This window comes from Apium graveolens, chromosome 10 (assembly GCF_009905375.1).
Source record: "Apium graveolens cultivar Ventura chromosome 10, ASM990537v1, whole genome shotgun sequence".
Classification (NCBI taxonomy): domain Eukaryota; kingdom Viridiplantae; phylum Streptophyta; class Magnoliopsida; order Apiales; family Apiaceae; genus Apium; species Apium graveolens.
The window spans coordinates 154,890,621-154,908,144 of record NC_133656.1 but is presented as its reverse complement, the minus strand read 5'-3'; the positions used below and the strand labels follow the sequence as shown (position 1 = coordinate 154,908,144).

Below are 17,524 nucleotides of genomic sequence, written 5' to 3'. Positions count from 1 at the left end.
TAAACTAATACAACAATAATAAAAGTACACGATACAAATCTTCAAAAATAAGAAAGATGTAATGGGCCTGTTTGGCTACCGGCTTATAAGCCACTTATGGCTTATAAGCCCTTAACAGCTTATCGACGAGTGTTTGTCGACCCAACTTATAAGCTGAATTTACAACTTATAAGCTGATAAGTTGAAAGTTGGCAGTGACGTACTTTTTTCCAACTTATTTTCATTTTTTCACTTTTTTCTAAAGTTTTGATTTTAAAATATAAATTTTTAAATATTTTATAATTTAAGATTCATGAACTAAGATAATTATATTTAATAATTATTTGTTTTAATTCATTTAAGTAAAAAAAATTCTGACTTATAAGTAAATTTATCCAAACACTTATAGAACTTATAAGTATTTATCAACTTATCACTTATTTCGCACTTAATCATTTTAAGTCATAAGTTACTTATTTTAAGATTTCCCAAACGGGCACAATATAAACACGAGCCCATGATTGTGTTTATAAAAGACATTTACAAGAATGCCTCAGTAAAATTTAAATATTTTAGAGCATGTGCAGCGCGGGGCTGCTTTGCACCTCGAAACGCGCAAAATCACCCTTTCATCAGATAAAGGCACTGGACAGCATTGTGGGAAATAAAAAAAACTATCCCAATCCCTCTTCCCCGGGTTGGCACAGTTCAGTTTCTTAATATATTTTTCATTCACCTTTTGTTAAAACTGTGCAGTTCAACGAGAATCGTTAAATTGTAACGTTTAAATTTTATGTTTTCTTATATGTTGTTTTCAATTTCATGTTTTTAATAATATAATGCATTTTACTTACGGGTCATATTTTTTATTTTACTGACATTTTTAAAAATAATAATTACTTTAATTTTATTATTAAAATTTTTATACTAATAAATTAAAATTAAAATCAAATAATAAAAACAATTATTAAATATATAATATAATAATAATACAAGAGTGCTACAGAAATGTGGGAAGTGGGCTTAAAATTGGATAGATTGGAGTCACTTTTTTTATGGGGTTATTTCGGATGACGTGGCGGGTAATGCGTAAGTGTCCCGGGGGAGTTGACCCCGAGGGCTGTGGATGCTCTTATGTCGCCAACCTGATCAAGCTTTGTTTTCATAGTTCGTATCTTTAGACGTTAGGACTATGATCAGAGATATCTTATCGGGGATAGGGCTGCAAAAAGGTAAAGGACCGGACCAGACGAGACCAATTCGGACCGGATTGAAAATTGAATTTTTTTTAAGATTAAGGATTGAGGATCAGATCGAACTAAAAAATCCCAGATTGAACCGGGATCGACTATGTTTAATTAATATTTATATAAAATATTTATTTATATAATTTTATTTTAATTTTTCTTTCAAATTTATATACAATAAAAAGTTTGTTACTTGTTGCGTCAATAAAAACTTAAAAATAAGTACATATCTTATTATTTTAATAGTAAGTATTAATTTTTAAGTGTATAAATATCAATATTTTATCGCATGAAGTATGAAGTGTAGTAGTTTAAAGTGAAGTATCGATATATTTTATTAGATTAATTTATTATCTATTAATTTGAATCAATAAAATATGATATGGGTGAATGTTTAATATTTACATATGATTTTATAAGACATAAGGTAAAAGTAAAATGATTATATACATGAATTCAGATCTGAATTTTTTTACGTCTTGTACCGGATCGAATCGAACCGAATACCGGATTTTTAAATTATAAATACCGAAAACGGAACCAAGTATGTTCGATTCGGTCCGGGTCTTGGACCAATAGACCCGATCTGGTCCTGCCCACTGGAATTTTCTACCGCCCTTACCGGGGAAACCCCCAACATGTCAAAACCAGCTAAAAATTATATTATATATATAATTGGAGTAAAAGAGATAAAATGGTATGATTTAGTCGTCAGAGGTAATATTGTAATTAAAGATGGATGAATTGTGATGTGCTTAGGTGTGATGTGCTTAGCTGATACATTAAAAACATGGATTTTATAAAACATAAAAACTATAAAGAAATATAATAATAATCATAAAAAAAAAACCATTACAATTCATAATTGAAAAAATAAACTAATAAAATAAATTTGAAATTACTATCATAAAAAATGTAAAGTACGTTTTTTCAAAATCATTACCAGAACCGAAAAATTATAAAATATTGTAACAAACCCGACATGATGAAAATCCCAAATAAGTTTTCAATTTTTTATCAAACTCCACTATATAAATAAAAAAATAACTACGTAAATATATTATGTGAACTATAATGATATATTCTTAAATAATATAATATAATATTAAAAATATTATATATATAATGAAAACAATAATTTGATTTAAAATATTTGTAAATAGATTATTTTAATTTTTCTTATTAAATAAAGAACACATTTAAACTATATTTAGGTATAAGTAATACCAATGTTTTGTTTTGTTTTATAAAAAGAGAAAATCATAGTTTGTCTTTGAAAACATTTAAAGCATATAAATCTTATAAAACTTTAAAAAGGGAAGAAATATAATAATAAAAAACCATAACAATTCAAAATTTAAATATAAATCTATAAAATATATTATTATACCTAAATATATAATTTATTTATTCTATTATTGTATTACATAATAAGTATTAAATTAAAAAATTGAATTATAATTATATATACTTAAATGTTATAAATAATAATAAAAGTGTTATATATATAATGCAAGTAACAATAATCTTAATAAAAATAAGTATAAGTAACAATCAACAAATTATTTGTTAATTGGGTTAAGATAGTATCATTTTCTTAAAAAAATTGAAATAGGTAAGTTCGATTAAAAATATTTTTGAATAGATAATTTTACGCATTTATATTGTATTTGAGGATAAATATTATATGTGTTTTGCTTCATTTGATAAAATGGAAAATTATTTTAAAAAATTTAGCGCACATGAATCCTATAAAACATAAAAACTAGGAAGAAATATAATAATAATAATAACTATTGGGTGTAAAATATTTTTTTCAAAATTATTATTAGAACCGAAAAATTATAAAATATTATTTAAAACGCGGTAAATACAAATCCCCAACAACTTTTCAATTCATGATTAAACTTCATAAGATTAGGAAAAGAAAATATATAAATAAAAGAAAAATGATTATATAACCATATTATGTGATATGATTAAAATATTTTCTTTACAAATCTGTAATGTGAAAAAAATCAAACAATAAAAGAAATAAACTAAACTATAATGCATATGTTATGTTTTACGTTATTAATGTCAAATATAAAAATATAATAATATGATCATCATGTAAATAAAGTTATTTGAATAATTAAAATAATAGTATTTTTGATAAAAAATTATTGATATTAAAAAGTAAATAACCCAACTCATTTTGTAAAAATAAATTCTTATATAAAAAATGATTATAGTTTATCATCATGACTATAATAATATAATATTGTAATTAGGATTTAGTGATCAGGACTAATATTATAATTAGTAATTAATCATTAAAATATAATGTCATTATTGAGGGTCACACATCACCCGTGTGTAATCATTATCATGTAAATAAAGTTATTAGAAAAAAAATAATAGTACTTTTGGTAAAAAATATTTATATCAAAAAGTAAATAAGCCAACTAATTTTGTCAAAAAAATTCTTATGTAAAAAATTATTTATAAATTTTAATGTGCATGGGACAAGTGTAAAATTAATTTTTTATATTATTAAATAATGAAAATATTTACTATATATTTGGTTATGAATATTACAAATTCTATAAATAATAAATTTTGAAAAGAAATATAATAATTATAAAAAATTAATACAACTTAAAATAAAATACAATTTTAATAAAATGAAAAATAATACCATTACAAAGTATATTTTTTAAATGTTATTACAAAAACCGAGAATTTAAAAAATATTATTAAAAACACACTTGAAAAAGTAATGTACAAAAACTACAACCAACATTTCAATTCAGTGACCAAACTCCTTTAATTATGTGTCACAATTAAATATAAAAATGTAATAACAACTAAATGAACAAGTTTGAAAAATATTTTTTTTTGAAAAAGAAATCATTTAAAAAGAAATTTGAACAAATATATATTACATGTTATTAGAATGTTAAAATATTTAAGAATAAAATAAAAGAATAATTATGCATAATTGTGAAATACAGTTATACATATTAGTAACACTTTAAAAGCCGTAATTTTTATAAAAAAATTATTAATGTATTATACAAAGGTTGTCCTGATAAAATATAAAAATGTAATAATAAGTAAATATATAACTACAAAATATTTAAGGAATATAAAAATTTAAGGAATAAATTTTTGTATTAAAATTTAGTAAAATAAAAAATAATTATTAATTTTAATTTTTTTATAAAAAATATTTAGAATCATCCCGTGCATGTCACGGGTATAAAGCTAGTAGAGCTTTGACCTCTCATATATAAAAGGACCTTTTAAACAAAAATTCAAGCAACCTAAAAACTTTTCCGGCCTGTATTTTTTTTAATTCAATTTTTTTTTTGAAAAAAATTAGAATTAATTCAATAATGAAAAACCATACAGTATCTACAAGAACAATCGAGCATAAAACAGATCATATCGCTGATTAATTTAGTCTTTATAAAGACACAATCAAGCGATTTGTTGAAATTGATATATACACATGTATCGCCTTCACCAAAACTAGTTTGAGTTATCGATCGTAATTGCAATCCCATATAAATCTTTATCGCTGAATCAAACCTCTGAAAATCCGGCAGATCTAACGTCCTGAATATCGAATCACACCAAAACATACAAAGCTCTCACAAGGAGAGAATAAACAAAACCCAAATAAATTGGGAACAAATCTCACCCAACAAAGATTTTATCAAACAAAAATACAATCCTTATCCGGGGAGGAGTATTATTGAAAAACACGACCAACGCAAGGAAAATATATGATTTGGGGCTTTCTCCACGGTGAAAACAGATGGAAGCCCCGAACGGCGGTTAGAAAAAAAAAAGGCCGAGACAGCTTTTTTTAGGGCTCGAGGAGGCTTGGACGATCACACTTTAATTCAATTAATATTTATTTATCCTATCAAATAGTTAGATCAGATATCAAAATATGACGACTCAGAGATTACGGTTACAAAAAAAGTTTTATTAATTTAATTACTGAAATAGTAAGTTATCAAAAGTAAATTAGGGCACCGATTGAAACGGGGAAGAAGAATGCATCGCATTGTCACCTCATAGATAAGTGCCTCAATTTCTTCTATGTACTTCATTCATATGAATATTTTGTATGTCGTTTACAAACCCTAATTAGATTTCTGAAAATGTTTTTACCCAATGAATTAATCGATGATATTCTGTATCGCGTGCCTGTTAAGTATCTTCTTCGTTGTCGTTGCGTATCGAAAGAATGGTGTTCTATTATCGATAGCAATGCGTTTGTTAGAAAACATTGTAAGAGGACTAATGAGTGTAATCGTGGTGGCGGTGTCGTAATTAGTGGTGATGGGAAGGTTTTCTTGACTGATGTCGACAGTTTACGTGATGATATTGTTGATGTTATTGAATTAGATGATGCTTGTGTCTCGGGTGCGGAATTTGTTGGTGTTTCAAATGGATTAGTTTGTTTGTGTAAGGATAATAAGAATGTGTTTGTGTTGTGTAATCCGTCTACGAGGAAGTATAGGATGTTACCCAGGATACCGAGTGTGTTTGGGAGGGAGTTTGAGGAGGTTGAGGTTCCGTTGTGTGGGTTTGGGTATGATTGTGTTAATGATGATTATAAGGTTGTTAAGATTGGGGAGGGTGAGGAATGTACGGTGGTTATAGTGTATAGCTTGAAAAGTAATACGTGGAAAAGGATTCAGGATATTGGGAGTAATGTTCGTTTTATACCTGAACGGGGAAAGTTGGTAGGTGGAGCTCTGCATTGGATGACGATTAAGTATCCTAGAAATTGTTGTGGTTTTGTTTTTGGTATTGATCTCGGGCTTGAGCAATACAAGGAGGACCCTTTTCCTGATGTTCAAGGGACCTTTATATGCTTGGTTTATGTTGGAGAATCCCTTTGCATTACTGATAACTACCACGAGTCTCATACAGATGTGTGGCTGATGAATAATCATGGGAATGGAAAGGTATGGTACAAAGCATTTACAGTGGAGCAACCCGGACCATTTGGAACTTTTAAGTTTATTAGACCTGTTGCCTTTTCGAACACCGGCAACGATGTACTTTTAGAGGTGGACCGCAAAAAACTTTTGTGGTATGACCTTGAAAAGAAGACAGTCAAGACTATTAAGATTAATGGGATTCCGGTTAAGTTCGAGACACATATGTACACTGAGAGTCTCTTTCAACTCACTGAGGCTAAGCAGTTGCATAAGCTGTCACAAGACAAAAAACAGAAGCAACAACAAAAGAAAGGGTAAAATATGTGTTTCTCCGGCATTTATTATCTTGTTATGTTTTGGTACAACTTAGTCATCTTATAATCTCTTTGGCTGGGAGTAGGATGGGGACATTAAGTCTTGTCTATTCTGAACCATAATTTGTAGTTTACTACTTTGGTTAAGACTTCTTTTCTTGCCCTTCACGAGTTTCTTTGTGCCTAACATTGATTTTATGCGATTTCTTGTTTAATTTTATAGGTTTTGTAATCCATTGTAGGGGCTTATCTAGTCTGTTTTCCTTTTAAGGAACTATCATCTCTGCGTGTTGTCAAGGAGACGATTTATCTACTTTTCCTTTTGTTATTGTTTGCTTTCTGCAAGAGTTCATACGCGTTGACTGTGGCATAGAAGGAAGTGGATCATATAGAAAAGACATATTAACCAGCTTTATTGACTACTGAGTATCATTTTTGTCTTGTTTATTATTGTTGCATATCTATTTTTTTTTATTATCTAGAGAGTAATCAGTGACTAAAAATTACTAATCACATGGCATGATCTGTTTATTAATTATCGTTTGCACCAAGTTGAGATAACTTTCGCTTGATTGCGGTTGTTGGATAATTTAGACAAGAGATAATGTTCTTTACTGATACTCTTTCCAATTGGTGACCATGTCTAATGTAGGGATGATTTTCTTTCCAGAGGATTTAAACTAAAGCATGAGATATACTTGATCACTGGAAAGATGGATGTGTCCGATTACAAGGTAATTTATTGTAATGTACAACTGTTGCAAGGAAGTAATTATTGCAATCAAGTTTTTTGTTTACTCTTGGAAGTGTTTGGTCTTTAGTCCTCCACGACAACCTTTTCCTGTTGAGTTCACTTCTGTATTTTTTTACCAAGTATTCAATTCTGTACGTTGGAATCACTTTTGTAGATTGTGACTCAGTAAAAGTTTGTTATAGTCCAATAAAATCATGTGCTCATTAAGTATTCACTATTAACTTGCATAATGTTAAGCTATCCTGCTTAATTATTTTGTATTGAAACTGCTCATGGACTCGAACACTTGAACTTGTCTAAGTTTCAAAAACTGTTTCTAAACTTGTCACCTGACATGACGGTTTGCGTATTAAATTGTGTTGCAGGAAGGCACCACAGATGGGTGAGAAGTGGCGTTCTAGATCTTTTTGAACAGAAGGGAGTTAATGAGAGATTAATATATTGATGTTCTAGTCATTGTTTGTGGCCAACTCCCTTTTTGTTTGTTAAGTTTAGTTTCTGAGTTCTATGTTTTTAGTGAAACAACGCCTTGTAGTTTGTGATTTGCGATGCAAAGATGCTATGATTCAAATGATGCTCCTTTCTATTTCGTATGACTGGAGGTTTTGATTATATAATTACTCTTTAGTCAGTATTATGTATTTGGAATTTGGATTGAGAGTCCTATTTGTAAAGGGGCATATCTGTGGGGCTTTTCGTGGGCAAAATCATGTATAGGTACTGCCCCGCATACTTGTTTTTGAAAGATAAAGTTCAGTGCGACGCATGTTAATTTTTTTCCCCCTGATCACTATACAATCTAGAATATGTATGTTCAATACACATCCTAGGTTGGCTTTACCATCTGTATTGCATATCGGTAATTACTCATCTTAGGATGGCTTAGTTGATAACACAAAGTCACAAATCAAGCATGAGGATAGGGATGCATGTAGAATATTAGTTTTTGCCCTCAGAAAATAAACATGTAAAGATTGAGTTTTTACCTCGGAGAAGAAAGAAGTGTTTCAAGAATGTAAACACGAGAGTCAAATGTTCTTCATTGGCTACAATTGAAGGCTTTCAAGTTTCAGCTAGTGTCCTACAGTAGTATATTTTTTTTTTAAGTTGCAGAGATTTAGTATCTTATTACATCGAAATAAGGTTGTGTATTGGGAAGTTTGACCGGTTTTGGACCGCAAAACCAACGAAAAAAGTTTCAATCTTTTTAAGTTTTTGATGATCCATACCAGAGTAACTCAGTTAAAACGATTTAGGCTCCGTTTGGAGTATTGTTGAAAATTATTGTGCTGTGAGAAAAAGTGTCGTCGAAAAAAGTGCTCTTAGAAAATTAGATGACTGTTTGGATAATTTTTTTAAATTTATGCATATTTTGAGATATAATATATAAAAATAATGTTTTTGAAAAAGGTTCGATGATGAAATTGATAATTACTTTCTGTAAAAGCTGAAAACAGCTTTTTTGAAAAGCATGGAGACTTACTTTTGCTAACAGCACCTTTTAAACCAAAAACGTTTTTTCAGATAGCAGTTTTTAGAATTTACCAACAATTTTTCAGCAAACTGGTGTAACTGTCTGTAACAGCGGGCCTTAATTTGACAAGTTTTGATTATAGTAACTATTATTACTGCAAAGGCATTACCATGGACCAACTTCAAAATATGTTACTATATTTTGACACAATAACTTAACCTAAATCAATTGAGTCCCCCCAAAATATTGAACTACAATCCTCAAGAAAGTCTAGCTCCAAAATGATCACCGTTGCAAAGCAAGTACTCCCTCTGTTTCTTTTTTAGTAATATTCTTTTGACTTTTTTGCACTTATTTTTAAGTGCTTTGACTGAATAGTTAAAATAATAATTTTTAAAATTTTCTTCTTTTGAATAAAAATATATAACTTAAATTTTTATTTACAAAAGTAAAATTTTAAAAATGATAATTTTTACTATGCGGTCAATGCATCTTGAAATGTGTGCAGAAAAGTCAAGCGACAGATAAAATGAAACAGAGGGAGTAAAACACTCATTTTGAAACCTCGACATTTAAATTTTTATTAAAAAAAATCATGTCCGTTATACAAGAATCAAGTCGGCGGAGGACGGAGGTCATCAAACGACTTTTAGAAAAATCGGATTATTTATCGATAACTTATCAAACCGGTCAAATATTTGTGAACAATTTATTATTGATTTTAAAAAAATCGGCAAATTCGTATAACAAGCGACAGATAAACTCTAGCGTAAACTTTTCAAATTTAAAAATGCAACCAGAATAAAAAAAAATTCAAATCCCAATGCATTGAAGTGTTTAGGGGAATATGAACGGCTTGATATAAAGCCTCTATAATGAAGAAAAGAAAAGATAGGGGTAAAAAATTGAAGTGAAGAAGATCTCCGCAAACAGGAACAAGCTGCCTGAAACTCAAACTAAAAGTAAGTGTCCGAACTCTCTCTTTAGTACTTACATATTTACATTTACATATTACTTGTGCAGTCTCTTTACATTTGTAGTAAATTTATATCAGTGTCTTTGTATACTTATATTTCTTGGTACTTTCACCTTACTAAAACCCCTGTTAGCTATATTTCTTAGAATGGCCCTTCCTTGCGACTTGATTTTCGATCAAATACTCTGTCGTGTTCCTGTTAAGTATCTTCTTCGTTGTCGATGTGTTTCCAAAGAATGGTGTTCGATTATCGATAGCGCTGCATTTATCAACAAACATGCTAAAACAATCATCGAGTCCAATGCCGGTAGTGGTATCATTATTACTGGGAGTGAAACTCTTTTTTTGACTGATACTGAGTCTTTTTACGGTGATGAGGACGTTGTGGTTACCGAAATAAAGGATCCACTTAAGACTGTTTTCCCTGGGGCTGACTTTGTGGGTGTGGCTAATAGTTTACTATGTTTTTGTAAGAATAATTGGAATGATTTTCTACTATATAATCCATCGACTAGGAAGCATAGAAAGGTACCTAGCATGGGTGAGTTTGTGCTGTGGTTTGACATGGTAAATGTTTCGCAATGTGGGTTTGGGTATGATCATGTAAATGATGATTACAAGATTGTCAAAGTGGTTGACTTTTGTGGCTTGGTGGTCATGGTCTACAGCCTCAGATCTAATTGTTGGACACAAATTCACAAAGTTCCCGATAACATTGAGATTTATCCCAAATCTCGAAAGGGCATGTTTGCAAGTGGAGCTCTACATTGGTTGGCCGCTAAAAAGATGCCAGCTTCCTCTTTTATCATTCTTGGTTTTGATCTTGGGTTTGAACGATTCAATGAGATCCCTTCTCCAGTTGCTCGCAATGGGAATTTTTATATTGCTGATGGAGGATCCCTATGCATCGTTGAACAGTGCACCAATTCTCGTACGGATGTGTGGCTAATAAATAATTATGGGGCAGAAAATCCTTGGTACAAAGCATTTTCCGTGGAACAACCTGGTCCACTTGGATCTTTTAGGGCTTTTAGTCCTGTTGTTTTTTCGAGGAGTGGCAAGGATGTACTATTAGAGGTGGACAGCTCAAAACTTGTGTGGGTATGACCCTGAAAGGAAAATAGTAAAGAATGTTAGGATCCATGGGATCTCCAGCAAGTTTGCTGCAAAACTCTACACAGAGAGTCTCTTACAACTGACTGAGAATGAGCATCTGCAGAAGCAATCAAAAGACAAAGAGAAGAAACAACAAAAGAAAAGGGACAAGAAAGAGAAGATACAACAAAAGAAAAGGTAAAAAAAATGTTCTGCCATTTAGGTTGTCTATTAGTTGTGTGATTCTTTGAAAGTCCTCCTTTTGTCATCTTTTGGTACAACCTGGTCATTTTGAAACTGCATTAGCTGGTACGTTAATCGTGTGTGCTGAACATTTTTTAGAAGACTAGCAGGTTTTATTCAACATAAATCAAATAAGCACTATAGACAAGCATTAGCATGTAATATATGCCTTGTGGTATAGCTTCATTGTTCGGTATGGCGGATGAATACATGGTCAAGATCTCTTCTTTTTTTGTTTGCGCTCCTTTTGGTTTCGTTGAACTTTGAATATGTTCGATTTTTTGCCTAGGCTTATATTTTTGCGATATATATTGTGTGGCTTTATATTAGTCTATGTTTTTTATAATATTTTTAAGCTGTTTGGTGTCTGTCTCTCTATCTCTTGTTCTAGAGCATAAGCGAGTTCTTCTAGTTTCTTATACAATTTTGTTACTTAAACTTTTTACGCACGAAACGAGGATATTCATTTATATTGTGTGTTGTACTGCCATATCAACTTATAAGACTGTCTTTACTTTTGTGGCACAAAGAGCACATACTTCTTCATATTGTTCTTTTTACCAAGGTACAGAAGAAGTTATTATCTTAAAAGAATGTTGTGCTCTTTAATCATAATTTTATATGTTCCCCAAGAATTGTGTACGAAAGAAGTTTCTCTGTATTATCTTAAAAGATCCTGTATTCAAAATAAATTAGGATAGTTGTTAAATATCATATATATATATATATATATATATATATATATATATATGAAATAAGTATGCTCAAGTCATCAAGATGACATCATAAAGTACTTGGTTCATGTAGCAAGAATACCCACCAAGTTTCATTTTTTCTATACATTGATGCTCTTGCCTCCTTTGTAATATGCAGTAGACAATATATAATATATACACTTTCAGTTCTCTGCCTCTCTAATATGATTCCATTATATATTCTTATTCTTCTCATATAATCCGACAATATTTATATGATTTGTCTTTACTGCAATACATAGATCACATGTTTGTCTCTTGCTTCTTCTTTTTTCTATTTGAGTTGGTAAGAGTAATGGAAGTGTTAACATATTTTTGTGTAGTTTACCAAAATTTGGAATTTAATTATCTGAAATTTTAATTTTATTGTTCTAAGGAAGTTCTTGATTTTTTTTAAATTACTTGGTCAGTGTTGCCTTCTCTATATGTGACATCAATAATCAAATGATAGTATTGTGGGTACTTACGAAATATCCAATCTTAGTCAAGTTTGATCCTACCTTCAATTTTTTTATCGCATAAAATTTTCTTTGTTCAAGTCTGTTCAGCATGTACTACAATATTAATGCCGGAAACTGCTTGTTAGCAGCTTCATTTTAATTATCCCAAGGGAGAATTACTATCCAAATGAAAAAAAGCATATGCTGCCCTTCAGGCACGCTAGATAAAATATATTTCATTGAAACATGCAAGGGGTGTTATGCTTTTATTATAGGCCATTAGGCACTGCTAAATTGGAACTGCGTAAGCAAAGGCACATACACAACTGCACAAGCTTCAGGATGGAAATTCAGAATTTCACACACCTTACGCTAGTCTTCACAGTTTGTAATAAAGTGGTGAGCATTAATGGGATAGAACTTACAACGTAATGATAGTCATTACTTCTGGTCCTGTAAGTTGTTTTTTAAAAGATGGTTTTATCGTATTATTTTATAAAACAGGTAGTTTGTCCCGGCAAGTGGTTCTCTGTAGGATCAGATAATGCGCAAAAGTTTCTTAGGTTCCTCTAATATCCAATTTCTAGTACTCCACTATACAAATTCTTAGAATTTGTTGCTTCCAAGTGCTAATAAACTAATTATTAAGCCAGGACTAAATTCCAGGAAGCTATTCAACTACTGGCTAGTATTCAATATAGATAGTATCATGCTTTCTGTGAGTCCAAGAAAGCACATAGTATGAAGGTTTCCAACAACTACGGCTAATATATTTATGATGCTAATATTAGTCAAGCAAGAAGGGAATTAGCATTTCTCTTTTGCCATGAATGTCTTATTTATTACTTTTCGCTTCTCTGAGAGTTCATATGACAGAAAAGGAATTAGGTAATATTAAGAAGACATATTAGAATATTAGCTTTTGTGTATCACTTTAGTCTTGTTAAACTAGTATCATATTATAATATTGCATATCTGTTACTAAAAAGATATTAGTCAGTACTCAGTAACTCAGTGTTTGGAAGTTACTTATCACATGGCAGAATTATTTTATCTATTATCTTTTGCTTCCTTACTCGAGGTATCTTTTGCTTGATTGCTGTTGAAGTAATGTTCTTACTAATATTTTTGTCATTCGTGGACCAATCTCTTGCAGAGATAATTTTCTTTCCAAGGGATTCAAACTGAAGCTGTAAGAGACCTGGTTGACTGAAAGATGGATAAGTCAGATAAAAAGGTAAGAATATTTTGTAATCTAAAGCTATTGGCAGGAAGGTTTATGGCCATCATTCTTTAGATGTTGAGTTTGACGTGGTAAAGTCTCCATGGCAACCGTTTTCATTAGGTATCCACTGTTTACATGCAGACAAATAGGCTACAAACTTATCTTTGTGTGTTCACTTCTGTTTGTCGTTATCTGATAAAACATGAGTTCGTTAACTATTACTATCTACTTGCACCCAAATAAGCTACTAACTTATTAGTTATTTGAGAGTAAGTTTTATGAAATAGAAATAAACTTTTGTCATAACTTTGAACGTGTTACCTGAGAAGAAGGTTTATGTGTAACATTGTGTTGCATGATTCAGGAACGCAGCATTGACAGGCAACAAGTAGGGTTGTGGATCTTTTGGAATAGAAGGGAGTAAACCAGTCCGATAAATATATTGATGTACTTATCATTGTTCAAGGACAACTCTCCTTTTGTTTGTTAGGTATAGTTGTTTGCCGGTGCTTTTATGTTTTAATGAACTACTATGCTAGTTTGTAATTGGGATGTAACAGATGCTATGTTTCAGATGCTGCTACTTTATGTTACTTTTGACTGGCTTGTTTTCTTTAAGTATATGTTTCGGATTTGGATAAAGAGCTCTATTTGTATATATGTGTGGCTTTTCGGGAGCAAAGTTGTAGGATGCCGCTCAACATACCTGTTTCTGAAAAAAGAAGTACGGCCTGTTTCTGAAAGAAGAAGTACGGCCTATGCAAATGGCTGTCCATTTTGCCTAGGAATGTTTCTCTACAATAAATATGCATCTCAGTGCTCCCTCTCTTTTCTAGTATATTTGTACTACTACTCGTTAAGAATTACTCTCTTTGTTCCAACTATTTCTTTACATTTTCATTTTTGGATATTTTATCCAATTCTTTACATTTCAAAACTTATCAAATATAGTCAATAGGTCCCATCCATTTCCCACATTTCCTTCCTTTTCACACTATTTTTACTCCACTATTTCCCTTTTATACATTAAAAATCAACGGGTCTTACCACTTCACCCACTTTTCTTTCTCTTTTTCATTAATTTATACATATTTCTTAACGTAAAGAATTGGCCGGAACGGAGGGAGTAAGATTCAGCGATGTCGCATAAGTAGTGAAATTAATCCGTGTGTACGAATATATATAGACCAATTTCGACTATAATATACTTTTATTATTAATCAAAGTAAGAAACTCCTTATACTTATCATTAAATATATTAGAATAAAGATTAAGATACATTCAATTTAATATTTCTCTTCTTCTCAAGTAAAATGTAATTTGGTATCTCCATCCGTAAATGTCCAATTTTCATTATCTTCTTTTTAGTCTTCATGTTATTTGGTACCACTGGTACGTCGTACCATTCGGAAGCCAATATTATTAAAAATGATATCGAAAAATTAAAATCATAATATTATTGTGTCATCTTTTGCGGAATATAATATGATATATATTATTTCATAACTTAAAATTTTCAATCTTAAAACTGGCATATTCATTAATTCGAGTCTGATTTGGTTAATAGTTAGAGAAAAATGTTCTTAAAATTACTTAACCTAAAAAGAGATATCAATATCAATATATTCTTAATGTTTACTAGCACTAACTTTTACAATTTACTTAAAATGCCCTTCTCTATTTTCCTCTCCTTAATCATTTGTTTACCCTTTTTGGTCATACAAAATTCAAATACAGGATTCATTTTAATAATCCGACCCGGTTACAACCCATGGATTTATCCAATTTCAATTTATCAATACAAATAATACTATATTTAGCGGATACTCCATATTTACTATCCATGAGTTCCGAATACTCTATATTCACTATCCAACATATTTGAATTAATTCAACATGGTAACTACCAATATGACAACAATCGTTGTTATTCTGCAAAGAATAAAAGGAATGTCTGATCACAATTATCATCACAATTATCAGCGAATATATTTCAATTTCCTTGATTGTAGAGCTAAATGATTCTGCCGATTCTTCTTTGATTCTTCTTTATAAACATAATTCTTCATCGCACAATTTGTTGCACACCACATCATACATACAATCTATAGTATGTATCATACTAAATTTTCAATATATTCTTAATATTTACTAGCACTAACTTTTACAATTTACTTAAAATGCCCTTCTCTATTTTCCTCTCCTTAATAAGAGTAAATTGTCATATAAATTATTTATTAGCAAATTACATCATGCAAAAATATAGATATAGTTCTAATTGATTCTTTTTATAATTTACAAAATCAATAATCCAAATAATATCATACATGTCCATAATTCATGCTATAATTGATTCTTTTATGATTAGAAAATCACTAATTTATTATTTGAATCATGGAAACAATTATTAAGTGCTGATTTTTCTATACATACATCAATTCCTCCCATTAATTATGTCTCAATCACATATATAAGCCATGTTCATCCTTTCACACAAAATCACATCTTCCTACTAACAGTTAGCAACCACTACACAAACGTAATAATACTCAGCTATTTCTGATTTTCTATTTTCTCATAGTTTTTTATGTATCTATCATGTAGTTAAAAGTTGAAATGATTCGAACTAATTCGCTGAACATACTATTTTCCAGATTTTTAGCAATAATGTTCGATCAACTATCTTCTCTCGACCTCTCTAGAACCACCTGGAAAATTAAAGCAAGAGTAACTCGAATGTGACCTTCGGTTCCAAACTCTTCTACCGCAATCGATGTCATCAAGAGATATAACCTCATTCTGATGGATGATAGTGTAAAATCTATTTTTTTACTTATAATAGTTACATAAATTATATTTAAATATCAATCTGTTAATAAAATGTTTGCTATGTTTAACCACTTCTTCACCATTGTTTGTTTATGTAGAATTGTCATGTACATGCTTACATATATCCAGATTACTGAAAAAATGCATTCTGATAAGATAATGGAGGGTGGCGTATACGTGTTTTCTAATTTTTACACCAAAAAAGCTCTGGGAACATTAAAACATGTTTCCTCTAGGTTAATAATTAATTTCTCACATACGACAACTGCAGATCCTGTTGATGATGATGATGTTATGATATCTACCCACAAATTTGAATTTTTGGATCTGAGTGAATTATTTGTTGTTGCACAAGCAAACGGTGGTACAGAATTTCCATAATTTGCAACAGGTTTTGAGGACACAATCTTTTTTTTTAATTTTCAAGTAATTTTTTTTCACGCAAAGTGTCTAACGTCAAGATTGATTGTAGATGTTATGGGAGTATTAGAGAGTTTTGAGGAGCTTTCCAAGATTGATACTAAGTTTGGTCAAAGGGACATTGTCCATTTTCAGATTAGTGATGGAAGATATTAATTTTCTTGGCTCTTTCTGATTATTGTTTGTGTACATATATTTAATATTACTTTCCATATTGTATGTTTACTATTACTTCATCTATTATTTTATTCTAGGCATTCCTCCAAAGTTACCTTGTAGGGTAATCTTGCAATTGCAATTGATGCACGTTATAAAGAGATTCCAAAAGAAGAGCGAGTGATTGTCATATTGACCACTACCAAATTTAAGATTTTTCATAGTTAGTTAATTTTTAATGAACTAACCTCTTTATTAATAAATTTATCAAAAATATTGCAGTAATGAAGCTTAATTTTCAAATTTTCTTGGTTGAAGCCTCTGTTCAGATTAGCACTATACCTACTTCCAAATTTATCTAAACCTGGACCATGATGCCATTTTTGAGATGAGACAGAGGTTCACATTTGAGTAATTATGGCACTTTTGTATGTATTTATTCTCAATACCAAAATTATTACATGTACTTCATTTCTCGAATTAGACTCTTTGAAGAAGGTTGCGTTCCTTCGAGAAAAGCTATATCATCATCAACTCAATTTGAAGGGTCAATTTATCATACTATTTATACTATCACGCTAAAAGAACTTAGTGAGAAAACTGCAACTGATTTTTTGAAGGTATTAATTAATTATTTGCTTTACACAATTTTACTAACTACATATGTATAG

General features: G+C 30.3%; 2 protein-coding genes across 3 annotated transcripts; both read left to right on the top strand.

Annotated features, from left to right (window-relative positions):
• The first annotated feature begins 5,168 nt into the window (after window positions 1–5,168).
• Window positions 5,169–7,833, top strand: LOC141693751 (F-box protein CPR1-like). 2 transcript variants are annotated; one of them, XM_074498913.1, is made up of 3 exons: window positions 5,169–6,486; window positions 7,157–7,220; window positions 7,606–7,833. In XM_074498913.1, the coding sequence occupies exons 1-3, from the start codon at window positions 5,384–5,386 to the stop codon at window positions 7,624–7,626; spliced, it is 1,188 nt and encodes a 395-aa protein (XP_074355014.1). In that variant the 5' UTR covers window positions 5,169–5,383; the 3' UTR covers window positions 7,627–7,833. The 2 variants fall into 2 exon arrangements, with proteins under 2 accessions (XP_074355014.1, XP_074355013.1); XM_074498912.1 differs by having other exon boundaries at window positions 5,170–6,486; window positions 7,139–7,220.
• Window positions 7,834–9,615: 1,782 nt separating this feature from the next.
• On the top strand, window positions 9,616–14,086 carry LOC141693207 (F-box protein CPR1-like). Its single transcript, XM_074498228.1, has 4 exons — window positions 9,616–9,676; window positions 9,837–10,983; window positions 13,380–13,460; window positions 13,813–14,086. Exon 2 carries the CDS (start codon window positions 9,838–9,840, stop codon window positions 10,795–10,797), a length of 960 nt encoding a protein of 319 aa, XP_074354329.1. The 5' UTR covers window positions 9,616–9,676; window position 9,837; the 3' UTR covers window positions 10,798–10,983; window positions 13,380–13,460; window positions 13,813–14,086.
• Window positions 14,087–17,524: the final 3,438 nt, after the last annotated feature.